At 49.8% G+C, this 14,056-nt stretch overlaps 2 protein-coding genes across 5 annotated transcripts; one reads left to right on the top strand and one right to left on the bottom strand.

Annotated features, from left to right (window-relative positions):
* The first annotated feature begins 2,637 nt into the window (after positions 1 to 2,637).
* On the top strand, positions 2,638 to 12,758 carry PPP1R26 (protein phosphatase 1 regulatory subunit 26). 4 transcript variants are annotated; one of them, XR_006180522.1, is made up of 3 exons: positions 2,638 to 2,721; positions 4,674 to 10,263; positions 12,139 to 12,758. XR_006180522.1 is itself a non-coding variant. In XM_042879114.1 (2 exons), the coding sequence occupies exon 2, from the start codon at positions 4,735 to 4,737 to the stop codon at positions 8,785 to 8,787; it is 4,053 nt and encodes a 1,350-aa protein (XP_042735048.1). In that variant the 5' UTR covers positions 2,638 to 2,721; positions 4,674 to 4,734; the 3' UTR covers positions 8,788 to 11,000. The 4 variants fall into 4 exon arrangements, 2 of the variants coding, with proteins under 2 accessions (XP_042735048.1, XP_042735049.1); XR_006180523.1 differs by lacking the exon at positions 12,139 to 12,758 and adding an exon at positions 11,009 to 11,522; XM_042879114.1 differs by lacking the exon at positions 12,139 to 12,758 and having other exon boundaries at positions 4,674 to 11,000.
* Positions 11,529 to 13,980, bottom strand: CUNH9orf116 (chromosome unknown C9orf116 homolog). The gene is made up of 3 exons (XM_042879250.1): positions 13,874 to 13,980; positions 13,718 to 13,796; positions 11,529 to 13,383 (listed from the first exon to the last, which is right to left on the bottom strand). The coding sequence occupies exons 1-3, from the start codon at positions 13,978 to 13,980 to the stop codon at positions 13,198 to 13,200; spliced, it is 372 nt and encodes a 123-aa protein (XP_042735184.1). The 3' UTR covers positions 11,529 to 13,197.
* Positions 13,981 to 14,056: the final 76 nt, after the last annotated feature.

Raw genomic sequence — 14,056 nt, 5'->3', positions numbered from 1 at the left:
AAGGAAGGAAGGAAGGAAGGAAGGAAGGAAGGAAGGAAGGAAGGAAGAGAGAAAAAGGGGCTTATTTCTGTATGTCCCTCAGTCCTCCCACCCAGGGTCTTCCCACACTCTCCGCTCCCCTCTGCACAGCCCAGAGGCTGAAAAGGATCTTCCTCCAAACTGGGCAGCTGTGCCCCATACACGCTCAGCTCTGTGCACTGCAGTGGTTGGGGGGAACAGGAAGTTCTCCAGCTGTGACTCCATGCAGTCCTGGTGCCATTTCCCCTGCTGATGATGCTGTTTGCACAGCACAGCTCTGCTCATGGGGCAAATAGAAACGTTCAATACCCAGCGCTGCTCGCTAGCAGTTTTCACAGGCATCTCTATTCCTTTCTTTCTAAATTAGATCTTTCTATTATAACTTCAAGGCCTCATGAGTCTCCTTGGCATTTATTAAATAACAACTACACTCTCTGATTTACCATGTTACTACATGATCCAGGCGCACGCTGCTGCAGCTCACAGCAAGAGCAAACCCATGGAAGAGGGAAGCAAGTCCTGGAGCCCCCCGAGCCCCATTTCCAACCAGAGAAATGCAGCCCATGCCACTTATTTAAAGGCAATGCTTGCACGACTTCTTTGACAAAAGCTTTGGAACTCCTGAAGCTCGTGACCGTGGAACCCAAACACCTACTGAGCTCAGTCCACGCTCCCTCCCCATCCTTCCCCCCGCAATGCTTTCAACAAAAAACCTCACGGGCACAACCAGATTTGCACTTTAACGGATTCATTTTGCCCCCAAACTTGAAGACTTGTTTGGGGAACACAAAACTGCTACCGAAAGGTTTGCAGGACCTGAGGCTGTCGCTGTTCCCATGCCCCCAGCTGGCAGCACGCTGACTCACACCCCACCGACAGCAATGCACCGGCGTTAACACAGCTCCATGCGAAAGCAGTAATTGGCCCAGAATCCACAGGTCTCCTGACAACAGGAAGAGCTGCGAGGTGAGTCCTTTCATTCTTACCGTTTCAGTTTTAATCTCGTCCCTTTTCTTTCTGGATTAAAAAAAAAAAAAAAAGAAAAAGAAAAAGAAAAAGAAAAAAAGAAATGCATCGCCTGAGCTCCAGCTTCAGCCTTGATAGCCCGCAGCAGCTTTTGCCTCTAATGTGTGCAGAGCCACCTCTAATGAGAGCCCATCCCTGCCCCCTGTAATAAGCTGCAAATGGGATGCGCAGATCCTGAGGTCAGGGAGGACGTTTCATTTTGAAAACACCAACGTTTCCCTGCCATCCCCTAACAAGGGGCCCAATTAGTGCTTGTGACTTTGTCATCCACCCAGCAGGGACGTGTGGACCAGTGCTCTCATTTCCACAAAGATCACGGATCAGGAAGACAAATCATCCCTAATAGGACCTGGGGGAGAAGCTCCCTGTTCATTTCGAGCTGCAGGATACGTACTGAGAGCACTGCTCTGCAGAGCCACAGAATGCCACCTCAGCTGGTGACAGCCGAGCTCCCAGCAGCCAACATCCCTGCCTCGGCTCAGAGCAACTGCATGTGCACAAGCACATCTATCAGGTTGCTGCCCACAGCTTTGACTTTAATTTTATTTTTGAAGTACATTCGCATGCAAATTGACTTGGCCTGGGAGGATGCATGAGTACAAGACCCCTCTCTTTCCTCTAGAGCGGCACTGGGAGGAACATGGTGAAACGAAGCAAAGCTTCCTCACCTCCAGGCTGCAACTCTGCAGCTAAGGAAAAGCCAGCTCATTGTTCTCTCTGCACACAGATGCTGGCTGTGCTGTTTGCAGCAGCCTTGTTCAAGCGAGCCGTTTCAGGATAGAAAAGCATACCACATATCCCAGGGAAAAAATAAAATAAAATTAAAACACAGGACTTGTCGGCTGTTTAATCTACTGTAAGAGCAGGGGATGAATCAGTCTGAGTCTGTGACTGTGCCTGGCATGGTCCTGCCCCACTTCCCCAAAAAAGCAGGCCAGATTTGGAAAGGAATTAGGGTGTGAGGCTGGGGTCCAGGAAAAAGCACGATTCCTTGTGCCTCGGGCAAGCATCTCCGGGGCGAAAGCAGAAGTGAATCCATTCCTCAACACTCAAATGAGCGCAAAGCGAGCACAAAAACTCCTGGAAGAGAAGAAGCTCCAGCAGTACGGCAGTACGGACGGCGTCTGCTCGGAGCAGGGCTGAGCCGGCCACGGGAAGGCAGGCAGCGCCGGGCTCGGGGCGTCCGTCTGTCATCCGGAGACACGGAGACGCGCTGCGACCGAGAGCCGCGAGCGACGCTGAGCAGCTCCGCGCCCCGCCGTGCCGCTCGGGGGCCGAGCGTGAGAACCTGGGCGCGGGCCGGACGCGCGCTCGGCTCTCCGAGCCCCGCTCTGCTTTCGCATCCAAAGCCCGGCCGCGGCACGGCCGGCCGACGTATTGCCGATGCGCTTCCTCCGCTGGAAGCAGCGCGGCCCGCTCAGCTCCGCGCTCCCTCCGCACACCGCCCCGGCCCGGCTCCTCCCCGCCCCGCTCCTCCCGCAGCCGCTGACCGCGGCGTTCCGTCCGCCCTCCGCCTCCGCGCCGGGCCCTGCGGCGCATGCCTCCCGCTCCCCGGGGCTCAGGAGAGGAAGCGCCGCTCGTTCTTCCCGCGCGGAACGGAGCGCCGAGGGTCCGCCGGCACCACCGCCCCTTCTGCTCGGCCTCCCCCCGCGGCGGAGGAGGAGGCGGCGGCCGCAGGTGAGCGCCGAGCCGGCGGGCCGAGCCGGGCCCGGCCGAGGGCGGCGGAAGGCGGGAAGGGAACCATGGCGGCGCGGCGCGGCGGGGCCCGGCCTGGGCGGGCGGCGGAAGGCGGGCGGCCCCGCGGCCTCCGCGCGTCCCGTCGCGCCCCTTGGGCCGTTCCGTGCGCGGACTCCCGGGGAAGCGGCCCCTCGCGGAGCCCCGAGGGCTGCCGCCCCTTTGCGCCGTCCCCGAGGAGCGGACGGCTTCAGCAGCGCCGGGTCGGAGCGGCGGCTGCTGAGGCGCCGTGAGGCGGTGAGGGCCGGGCGCGGTGAGCGAGGAGCGGCGGGCGCCCCATCGCTGCAGGTGCCGCAGGCGGGGCAGGACGTGGGGATGGCAGCCTTGAGCTGCGCGGGCCCTCCCGAAACGTCCGTAAGTCAGCGATGGTTCTGTGAGTTGCCGCAGCCTGAGAGCGGGTTGTGCCGTCTGCTGTGGCCGCCGTGCATTCGTGCGACAGGACGAGGGGAAACGGCCGCAAGTTGCGCGTTGGATCGGACGTCGGGAAAACTTTCCGGAAGGGGTTGTGAAGCGCTGCACTGGGCTCCCCGGGGAGGTGGTGGGGTCAAGTCACCACCCTGGATGTGTTTAAAACCCGCTTGGATGTGGTGCTCAGGGACAGGATTGAGCAGAGGGCTGTTAGAGTAGGATGGTTGGTCGTGTTTGGACTTGATGATCTTGAAGGTCTTTTCCAACCTGAGCGATTCTATGATTCTGTCCCTTCGTGTCTTCGCACGGTGTGTTTCTATAGCTCTTAATTGCTGGGCTTTATCTCTAAAGGAAGTCAGCTGTATTTGAGCGCCAGAGATGGTAAATACACACAGGTGCCGTTAGTGCACATCCCTGTGGTGTATCAGTACCACTGGGGTGCTGGCTGTGGCCCCAAAGAGCGATGTGAAAGCAAACCTCAGTCCTGTGTCACAGCTGTAGGGCAGCAGCCATCTGAGCGCGGGATGATGAAGACATCTGCCCCACTTCTGGGAACTGTGGAAAGAGGTTAATAGGAAATCAGCTGGGTTCTTTGTGAAGCTGGGAACTTAAGCGTGTTAATTGCATTTCTTTGGGATAATTAGGTGTTCCAATTTCTGTTTGAACTTTAGGTGCTTCTTAGGAGGAAGGCCGTTTGTAATTTATCGTTGCCCCGGTGAATGTGTTGGAGAGCATTTTGAAAACTGTATCCGTGTTTTTATAGAAGTTTTGGTTCTGACCCGCATCACAGCAGACTGCTCAGCTGCTGCCGTGAGACGTGAGCCAGGTGGATTCGTGGCCCAGCACATGAAGGGTGAAGGATGTTCTTGATCCCCACACTTAAAGCTGGAACTGTACAAGACTGATGTTTTGAAGCGGATTCCCACTGAGGAGAAAAGAATGCAAGCAATGGATTCCCAGAGCTCAGGGCTTGGGTTCAAGTGTGTTGTACGAGGGCGTTCTTTGGCAAAGAGTTGGCAAATGAAATGGCAAAGCATTCGTTCTCCTTTGCCACAAAATTCATTGCAAACTATCAGAATGTTAGTGTAGGAGGGAGGTCTCACACACCTGTGCAGTGAGATATCAGCAAGATTTATTCCATGGGTCTTGGCAAGGCAGGGATATTTAGGAACCTACTCCAAAGAGTGTGCGGCCTTCAATGGAAAGCACAGGAAGAATCTCAAAAGTGAAGATGCTTACTTGAATTGGATTGTGGTTGTTGCAGAAGCACTGGAAACCACAAATGATGAGTGTTCTGTCTTATCCTCAGTGACAGTAATGGCAGAATTTACCATTTCAAGGGGTGTTGAGCAGAAGCCCTTGTGATTATCTGGCACGGTTAGTGTGAGTGTTAATAATTTACAATTTGTGTTACCAAGTGTTATTACATGGAAATTTTAGAAGCTGGACATGTGATAAAAAGTATTTTCTTTTTTTTTTTATTGTAGGATGGAAAAGAGACCAGCCTGAAAACTTTCCCCTCTGTGGGCTTTGCGGTTGTCTGCTAGAATGTTCCTTATGAATGCTTCTCCTCTGGTAGCTCTTCAGACACAATGGGAATCCTTTGGACCAGTGAGGAATTGTAGATACCCTGTTTGCTTCTCTGAGTCTGAAGGGGGCATCGCCAGAAACTCTGTGCATGCAAAAGTTCAAATGATCATAAGCAGCCTGCAAAGTCAAGAGTCTCCCCTGGGTATGAACAATGAGTGTGAATGTATTATGCAGAAGAAACAAAAGGGAGAAAAAGGCACGAGCGATAGGGTCGCATCTAGCACCACACTGCTCCAGAAGCATCCCAAATACACCCAGAGGGGTTGTCCTGCTGATTCAGATGACGCTGAAGAGAATGTGGAGTTTGGGACTCTCTTGCTTGATTCTGATAGTGACGATTCTGTTGACCGAGGTATAGAGGAAGCTATTCAGGAGTACCTGAAAGCAAAAGGAAAAAGTGACCAGTCATTACAGAGGAATGCAGAGTGTTCCGAAAACACAGCCAGAGACAAAAGGCTTAAGAGAGAATTCTCCCAGGACAAAATGTCTGGTAACCTTCTCCCTGTGAAATTTAAAGCAGATATGCTCTCTGAAGAGTACTTTTCTGACCAGCTTAGAATTGGTAAAAGGCTACAGCCTGCTTCCCCTCAAAGCATTAGTAGTGATGACTCTTTTGAACAGAGCATACAAGCTGAAATTGTGCAGTTCTTGAATGAGAAGAAGCAACAAGAAATTAGCAAGTGTGTAATTGGGCAGGGTAAAAAAGATTCCCATGTGAGATCTGTCCTTAAAAGCAACAAACAAACTTCTAACAAAACAAACTGCGGTGCTGTGAAGCGAGGTTGTAACGCGCTCCTCTTGAGACACCATCCCAAGCTACGGAAAACCAGCACGCAGTCCAAGTGTTTGAAGTCTAAAATCCAGGAAATGCCTGGTGATTTCCACCAAGTGGACCAAGCTTATCTAGAAGCAGCCAGCCAGCCCTGGTTACTGCAGCAAAATGAAGAAAGTGGAACTAACTACTGGCATCCTAGTGGAACCCTTATGGATGAGAGCATGCACGCATCCGACTCCAGCAGCGACGACGGGATCGAAGAAGCCATTCAGCTTTATCAGCTGGAGAAGATCAGGAAAGAGGCAGGTCACACAACGGACTGTGTCCCTTTGCAAAGGGAGCAATTTGACACAAAGGCTATAGCGGACATTTCAGCAAGCCTGACAATTAGCTCGACAAAAAGTGCCTCACCAGAAATCTGTAAAAGCCCTACGAGCAACAAGAGGAAGGAGATTAATTCAAAGTCAGCAGAATTAGAAAGCTCCAGCAATGACTTTAACAGGCTGTTTAAACCACTGAAAAAAGCCAGGCATTTTGTACCTCCGGAAAACAAGATTGCTGCTTGCGAGCTCACATTGCAGGCTTCTTGCAGAGCAGACACATCTGCAGAACTCATGTGTGCAGAAGCAATTCTTGATATTTCCAAAACAATCATGCCATCCCAAATGGGAAGTGACAGCAAATCCCTCGCTGCAGATTCCTTCTTTTCTCCCCAGCTTCTCTCATCTTCCCATTGTGAAAGTGACAGCAGCCTTGTGGACAGCGATGATAGCATAGAGCAAGAAATCCGGGCTTTTTTGGCTCTGAAAGCACAGTCAGAAAGCCTTGTAACAAAGCCTCCTGGCCTTGTAACAAAGCCTCCTGGCCTGTCACACTCGATCCAGACGCCTTTGCCTTCTGATCAAAACAGCCTCACTGGTGCCCTGGAGCCTTCTCTTCCCAAAACACTGAAACTATCCCCGAATCGTAAAAAGAGACTTAAAAGGGAAGGCGGAGTAGCAAAGCAAAGTGCATCGAAAGCATCCGAACAGCTGGGGACGGGATTTTTTCAGCCAGATGCCTATTCAAAAGTTCCTGTGCTCCAGGAGGGCACCCTGAGCAGCTCTGAAGGACTCGGTGGCGCTCCGATGCTCAGCAGCAATGAGACTGAGCAGCAGCAGCTGATGTCTTCTGAGCCGTCTGAATCTGTTGGCGAATGTGTGGCCTTGGATTCTGGAAATCCTTTTTTGCAGGTTCAGAGTGGTGCCAGACAGCTTGTGAAAAAGACCGTCCAAAGTCAAGAGAGGGATGGTTCAGATGATGAGAGCAGTTCTCTGGATAGCGATGAGGACCTTGATAGTGCTATTAAGGACCTTTTACGATCTAAAAGAAAATTAAAGAAGAAGTCTAAGGACCAGAAATCTCAGTGCAAGAAGAGAGTCAGGTGTACCGAGACAGACAGTCAGCTGCTGGATGAGGTCAGTGACCTGCAGCAAAGTGAGTGGAAAGGTAAAAATCCCGTGCTACTGAAAAGCTGCCTCTCAAAATCTAGAAAAGCTGTGAAGGAGAATGCAGTCAGAAATCATCCAGATGAAGTAAATGTCAGCCTTTCAAGTGAAAGACCTGAAGCCATTAAGAACGTAGAGTGTGATTTACAGCTTAAAAAAGGATGCAAACCTGAACCCGTTTCGAACCAGAATGACCTGCAGATAGCTAAAAACAGGAAATGTGCTTTCACAGCTGCATCAGGCACTGATGATAGCAGTTCAGTGGACAGTGATGACAGCATTGAACAAGAAATTAGGAAGTTTTTGGCAGAAAAGGCTAAAGACTCTGCAGGCAATTCAGAGATGCAAAAAAATGAGGCAACTCTAGACCTGTTGAGCAAACAAACTGCAAGTAAAGGAAAAGTGAAGCAGCAGTCGGTTGAAAATGAAATGGACTTCTTGCTGGGTCAGACTAAAAAGACTAAGGGATCTCAGCAAACTGATGAGTTGAAGAGCTCTCAGAGAATGGAAGGGAAAAGTGCAATGTTACTTGACAGTGGGAAAACTGCTTCCTCTGCAGAGAATGTTTCTTTTAATACTACTGGTCAGTCAAAAGCTAAACTAGCAATGGTGGGGGTTAAAGGTGTTGCTGCTGGTGAGTTACCTGGGAAAGCGACAGGGAAAAAGGATGTGTCCAACACAGAGCCTGTGCAGAAAACACTGCCTTCTAAAACCAGCAGAAATGAAGGTCGTAAAAGGCAAAAAGTGAGCAATGCAAAGTCTAGATCTAAAAGAAAGAACTCCTTTCAATTAAAGATTTCGAGTAAATTTATTGCAGGTCTGAAACGTGCTCGGGAGAGGAAGAAATCCATGCTTTTGAACAAAAAGCAGAAATCAGAGCATTTGCTCAGCCAGAGCAGCGCATCAGGAACAGAGGTAGCTTCCCAGGATACAGATGTACTTACACGGGAAAAAGGAGCCCCACTGCCAAAAGGTGAATGTAGTGGGGAGAATGAGACAGCAATAAGAGAATCCAGCTCTTGTCAGAAGCTCGCTGTGGAAGTGTCAGGTCCCCATGTAGCAGAAACCTGTGAAAGACCAGATGCTGCTCCTTTGTGTATCAAAGAGGCAGAGGGCTGCAAAAAGGCTGCTGCTGCAGGAGGCTGGACGGATTCACATCTGAATCTCTCCTCACAGGAGCAGAGTGTGGCAGCAGGACAAGTAGATAAGGTTTGCAGAAGAACAAACAAAGCTGAGAACGTGCAGATGGGGGCTGAGGAAGGAGATAGCCACAGAGACAGCAGGGCAGATTCAAATGTGAGTCCCCCACTCCTACAGAGCAGTACGGCAGTGGTAGAAGCAGATAAAGGTAGCAAAGAAACATGCCAGCAGAGTATACACGTATGTGGTCGTGGAGAGAATAACCAGCAGGACAACAGGCAGGATCCACGTGTAGGTTGTGCACTGCAGGAGCTAAGTGTGGCAGCAGTAAGAGCAGGTGAAGCTAGTGGAGAGGCATGTGCAGGAAACGGTGTGCACGTGTGCGTGGAGAAGGAGAGCATTGCCTGCCAGGACAGTGACAGACAGTCAGAAATTCAGGTATCCAGCTCCAATTGGGAAGGCAAAGTGCCTGTCCTGCAGAACAGGGAAACTGATTGTGAACCAGACCAAGGGCAGGAAGTTTTAGAGAAGGACTGTGCAAAATGTACTGACACACCAGCAGGGGACAGCCCAGATTCCCTCATGAAATTGCAGGTATCAGATAAGTAAGTACACTTTTTTATCTTTCCTCCCACAGTAACAGGCTTTTTAGAAAACAACTCTCCTTGTAATTACCTTGATAAGACATGAGGAGGTGATAAATGCATGTCATACACACACTAAGGTGAAAAATGCTTCTATATAACAGGGGTATCATGGATAAACGTGCTTAGGTTTTGTAGAATTTTGTAAATTATTTAAAGCATTCTAAGGAGATATTTTTTATAATGATTTTTAGTGCTTACATTACTACAGAGTGCTGTAGCTATTATAGATGAGGAGATACTGCCTAATCATGCTTTAAATTATGAGGCCTCTAATCGTGTTAGAAGGAAACCTGTTTGTCAGTCTGTGAGGAGATCCCAGGTGAACACAGCCTTTACTGATAGCACAGTGCTTTGGAAGCTCACTGCCTGCCATGTGTTTACACTCGAGCTGCCTTAGGACAATCCTGTGTCCCCAGGGACTGCACAGTGAACTCAGCAAGCAGAACTCCAGCAGAGTTGGTGCAGCTGCAGGTGTGGAGGCCATGAAGATCCACATGCAAATCCAGGCAGGCACAGAGGGTCTGTCTGTCTGCTCATCCCTGCGCAGCGACCGCAGCGGCCACAGAAAGCACCTTTGGAATGCTGAACACCTCCTGCGAGCAGATGATTCGAAGCACAATTGCAGTTGGAGTGAAGTGAAGGAATGTCTGTTCAGACATGACTTCTGTGGGTGTCACTAGACTTGGGTGTTGCTGGGCCTGCGAGCCTGAAACAATTTCCTCCTTACTCTTGAGTCTAATTCTGATGCCCTGCAGTTACCCAGCAACGTGTTTGGATTTTTCCAAATGAACTTTCTTCAACTGAGTGCCCTTACTTTCCTTTTTCAGAAGTGGTTTCTAAGGTGTTACATTTCTGTGAACTTCTACTTTCATTTGCAATTTTGGTGCAATAGAGCAAAGCTAGATTTGCTGCAGGAAGTCCCTAACCGAAACGCCACGGATATTTTCAGCACTGTTCTTTCATACTTAGAGAGTTTTCTCTCTTTTTCCAGCACCCGGAATAAAGCAATTTTTCACTACTGTCTTTTTTTATTTGAACTGACTCTAAGTGGCATTCAAGTAATGCCTTTGTATCGCAATGAAAGTGTTCCACACCAGTTCCACTGAAAAATCCAAAAGGTGTGAATTGAAGCTGTTGACCGGTTCTTTCATTTCCATTTGTGTGTAATGAAGTCCCCTGAGTAGTTTGTTCCTGCGTCTCATCCTGTGAATCGATTTGATGCTATCTCTATTCAGTCTTCTACTGACCTCCTCAGCCAGACTCCCATTTCGGCTCACCTCGTTTCTTAATCACTTCAGCAGTCTTCCTGAAGGCTGGCCTTAATGTTCAGAAACGGAGCAAAAGCAGTCAAGAACGGATCCAGTATCACCTGCTATCTCCAGATGTGATTGCATTGGCAGAATGCTGGCAAACTGCGGCGTGGCATAGAGTAGAAAAGGTAACCGTGGCATGTAGAGAAATAGAAGACATCCTTGGTGTGTTTATACTGTCGTGCAGGTGCGTTTTAAACGTGCTTAGAGTGGTCACTTGGCATTTCGTAGCGTCAGGCCACCTTTTTGTAGTCCTTGGGCTGGTCGGTGGAGGAGTTCACTGCTGGCTCACTTCATTTTTGTGGTAGGATACCTTGGAAAAGTGGTTTTTTTTACTTAGCTCGTGCCTGCAGGAAGTTTGCACAGGCATGTCGTTGTGTCTGCCTTGATTCAGCTGCAGGATTTGGGCATTTTGTTTGGAATAGGTGAATAGTATTTTGAAATAGAATTTTTCAGAGTACCTTGCTTTCAAAGGATTCAACCATACTTAGTAGGGATGGTGGAAGCACTATGTATGAAATAAGCTGAATGTTTTTTCAACGTTTTTCACTAATCCAACCTGAAGACTTACGAGGTGTTTTGTGCCCCTGTCGGTGTGTCTGTGTTCTCAGTACTACTTGTGAACTGATTCACTTCCAGTGAAGATGCAATTCTGATTACCTTGTGCTTTAAATACAAGCTAATTTCAAGCAGCACTTTTAAAAAAAAAAAAAAAAAAAAAAAAATTGATGAAACTTGATTTGTATATAGGAGATGGTGTACATTGATACGTTTATAATGTTTAATAAATGGGGTTCTGACTGTGGACCGTGAAACCAGAGCGCTCCTGTGGTTTGTGTCTCCGTCATTGGTGAGCAGTGTGTTGTGTTGCAGCTTTTCCCTCCTGTCTGCAGTCCAGAGATGCAATTAATCCATGTCAGGATCACCTGTGAGCGAAGGATGCCTCGGAGTCAATCCAGTTTGCATTGGCTGAACCTGGGAGCAGGGCCACAGCTCCTCTGCTGCTCCTGCACCTTTCCTCCTGTTCTCTCAGCCACCAGCAACCTGAGGCCGTCGTCCCCTGGGACAGCAGTGTGTGATGTCCTTGTGGATGGCACAGAACGCAGCTCTTACGTGATGTGGCCATTTAGGGACACGTTCTTCATAGCAAGAAGAAGAATCTCCTATCAGCCAGGCAGCTGACCCTGTTTTGGCTTCTGCAGTGATGGCCACAAAGGCTGAGTGCCCTCCTTTCTTCAGCCTTCACAGGGGTTAATTTGATGGTGCAGCTTTGGCAGCGTATACAAGGATAGAGCCATGAACTCAGGTCTACTGAAGGAAGTGAAGAAATTGCCTATTTTTATAATGAGCTGCCTTTGTTTTTTGAATTAAACAAAAACAAAACCAACCATGATTGGGTACATTGCTTTATTTTTATGACAGCAACTCTGTGTTTTTGTGCTTCAGGAAAGGCGATCTTCACGAATCCTCGGGGGCCCAGGAGGACTGCCTTCATTTTTTATAGGCAGTTCTTTGCTGCTATTTTAGGAGTCTGTTTCAACTTGTGACTGCTTTGTATCAAAGGAAGAAACACTCCATCTCTGGCACCATTTCCTTTATTAATGTCTATGCTTGGGGCTGGCTGCAGCCAGAGCTCACATGTCGCTCCCTTCTCAGCCAACCTGAGTGGAGGGCATGAGGCAACATGACCCCAACTAGAGGATGCAAGTTATGTGAGGGTGATGCAAGTCACACAGTGTGCAGAACCGTTCAAACAAACTGGTTTCAGCTCAGGAATTAAACACAAAGGGGAATAATTAAGGCACAGAGGAAAGGACCTGGGTGGTTTTAGATCAAGTATGGAGAGAGATGGAAAACAGGTGACAAAACCCACGAAGTTTATATTTCTAAGAGCTCCATCCCTGAATTATTCAACCTGCAGAAAAATCTGTGGATAGAAGTATTTGTAAAACTGCCACAAGTGTTTGCATTAATTCTGCCCTTAATGTTACTTCTCATTTCAGGAGAAGAAAGAGAAGAGAAACTCAAGCATTATCTAGAGTCTAACGGAGCAACAGCAGCGAGTAAGAGGAGGTTGCTTATCTATTTTAATGTGTTGAATATTTAAAAGGTTAACTTCCCAGGCTCATTTCTGTGCCCAGTATTTACTTGCTCAAATGTGTTGGTGTGTTTTTGGAAGGATGAACTCAGCTGGCTGTTTTTGCCTTTGGGATAACTAAATGAATTGCAGTGCAGGGCTTGAAGTGTTTGTTAGGCTTGCTCGAAGTTGTGTCTGGCCCAGGAGCATACACTGGGCTTTGAGTGTTTAAAATGTTTTAAAACAAAAACTCACCACAAAACGCAGCCCTGATGGCACGCTGTTCAGTTTTGGACTTTGGATGTTCAGTGACTTTAACTAAACAGAGCAATCTGTTCTTCCTCCAAAGCCAAATGAGGCCTCGACTGGTTGGGAGTCCTGTTAAAAAAATACATCCTAGAGTTTGAAGCTGGGGGGGTGTTTCTAGAAATGTGTTGCTGTCTTTAACCTGTCAACGTAGCTATTTTGTCACACTGTATAGCAAGCTGAAAGATTCTTTAGTGTATTCAGGAGGAGTATTCATTAAATTCCAGCTTAACTGTTTAACTGCATGATCTTGTGTTATCCTGCTGCTATTCGTTGTGCCATGTGAGCTCTTTTTGACAATCTGTGCCATTTCCTTCCTCTCAGAAATAATTTCCAGGATCACTTCAGTGCTGCGGATTCCTGCATGCGTTTCTTTATTAAGACAACAGCTCGGAAACAGTTCTGTAAGTTCAGGACACCCTCAAGGCTACAGCTTGCCTACACACTGAATTCCCTGCTCACAGCCTGTGACAACCCACTGCTTTCAGGAAAGGTCACCTGCAGCCTGGTGGCAGCAGGCAGGGCTGTAACTGGACCTGAAGTGCGTGGTGCTTCACAGTGGGGCTGAGCAGCGGGTTTGGGGTAGGGCCGGTGCTGTCGTTTGCCTGACTTTTTAGGGGAGGAGGGAGTTATTTTTCGAACTAAGCAGCCAGCGATGAACTGAAGTGGTTTCATTGCTCTAACAGTGTGAGGGCCCACCGACTTTGTAGCTGGGGTGAAAGTTGAGGGTGTCGTAGGGGGTGATGAAGTTGGCGGGGCCGGTGACACGGCTCTTCTCCAGTGAGGTGTTGAGCCCGTCGTTCCTGTACATGCCACGCTGGGCCAGAGCGTCTGAGAAGGCGTGCGAGGTGACGTGGTAGGAGATCTGCACGGGAAAGGGAGAAGGAAATGAGACGAGATGTGTTCAGACACCAACAGCGCCTGTGGGAGCTCGGACAACATTCGAAGAGTACTTCGTCACAGCGCCCCTCGAGGAGTTCGTTGTTATGGGGCAGACTAAAACCAAGGAACTGCGGTGGTTCAGAGCCGCTGGGTCTGAGATGGGGTTGCTAAAATCTCCCAGCCTGGTAGCTGCTGGGCAGGAGAAAGATTCGCCGTGCCCTGGGAGGAAGGCAGACCCCCATCCCCCCCCGCCAGCCCGGGGCGACCCCAAACCGGCCGCTCTGTATATCCTGCCCAGGCTCCGGGCTCGCACCTACCGGCACTTCGTACGCCGTGGGCGCTCTGCGGCCGTACTCCTGGTTGCTCGTCCGGTACAGCGGGTGCGGCTCCGGCTGCCTGCGGGGACACAAAGCATCAAGCCGGGCACAGGGCAGAGGGGTTGGGGGGCCGGAGGGGGACCTATAGGGGCTCACCCGTAGCCGCGGAAGTAGGGGAGCTGCAGGAAGCGGCGGGGCAGCGTGGCGCTCACCCACGTGCCGGTGCGGGGCGCGGGGCTCTCGGCGGGCTGCGGCTGTGCCATGAGGGCCGGACGGGACGCGCGGCAGCGTTGCCAGGCAGCGAGCGCGGGGGAAGCGGAAGGTTCCGCTCCTCTTCCT

The sequence above is a fragment of the Lagopus leucura genome, unplaced genomic scaffold (genome assembly GCF_019238085.1).
Source record: "Lagopus leucura isolate 7727_CA_CO unplaced genomic scaffold, USGS_WTPT01 Super-Scaffold_100022, whole genome shotgun sequence".
Taxonomy (NCBI): domain Eukaryota; kingdom Metazoa; phylum Chordata; class Aves; order Galliformes; family Phasianidae; genus Lagopus; species Lagopus leucura.
This window is presented reverse-complemented; position numbering and strand designations above follow the sequence as displayed.

Coding starts and splice junctions, on each gene's coding strand:
- CUNH9orf116 (XM_042879250.1), bottom strand. CDS start 13,980: ATGGCACAGCCGCAGCCCGCCGAGAGCCCCGCGCCCCGCACCGGCACG. Junction 13,797..13,873: donor CCCTACTTCCGCGGCTACGG/GTGAGCCCCTAT, acceptor GTGTCCCCGCAG/GCAGCCGGAGCCGCACCCGC. Junction 13,384..13,717: donor CCACGGCGTACGAAGTGCCG/GTAGGTGCGAGC, acceptor TTTCCCGTGCAG/ATCTCCTACCACGTCACCTC.
- PPP1R26 (XM_042879114.1), top strand. CDS start 4,735: ATGTTCCTTATGAATGCTTCTCCTCTGGTAGCTCTTCAGACACAATGG.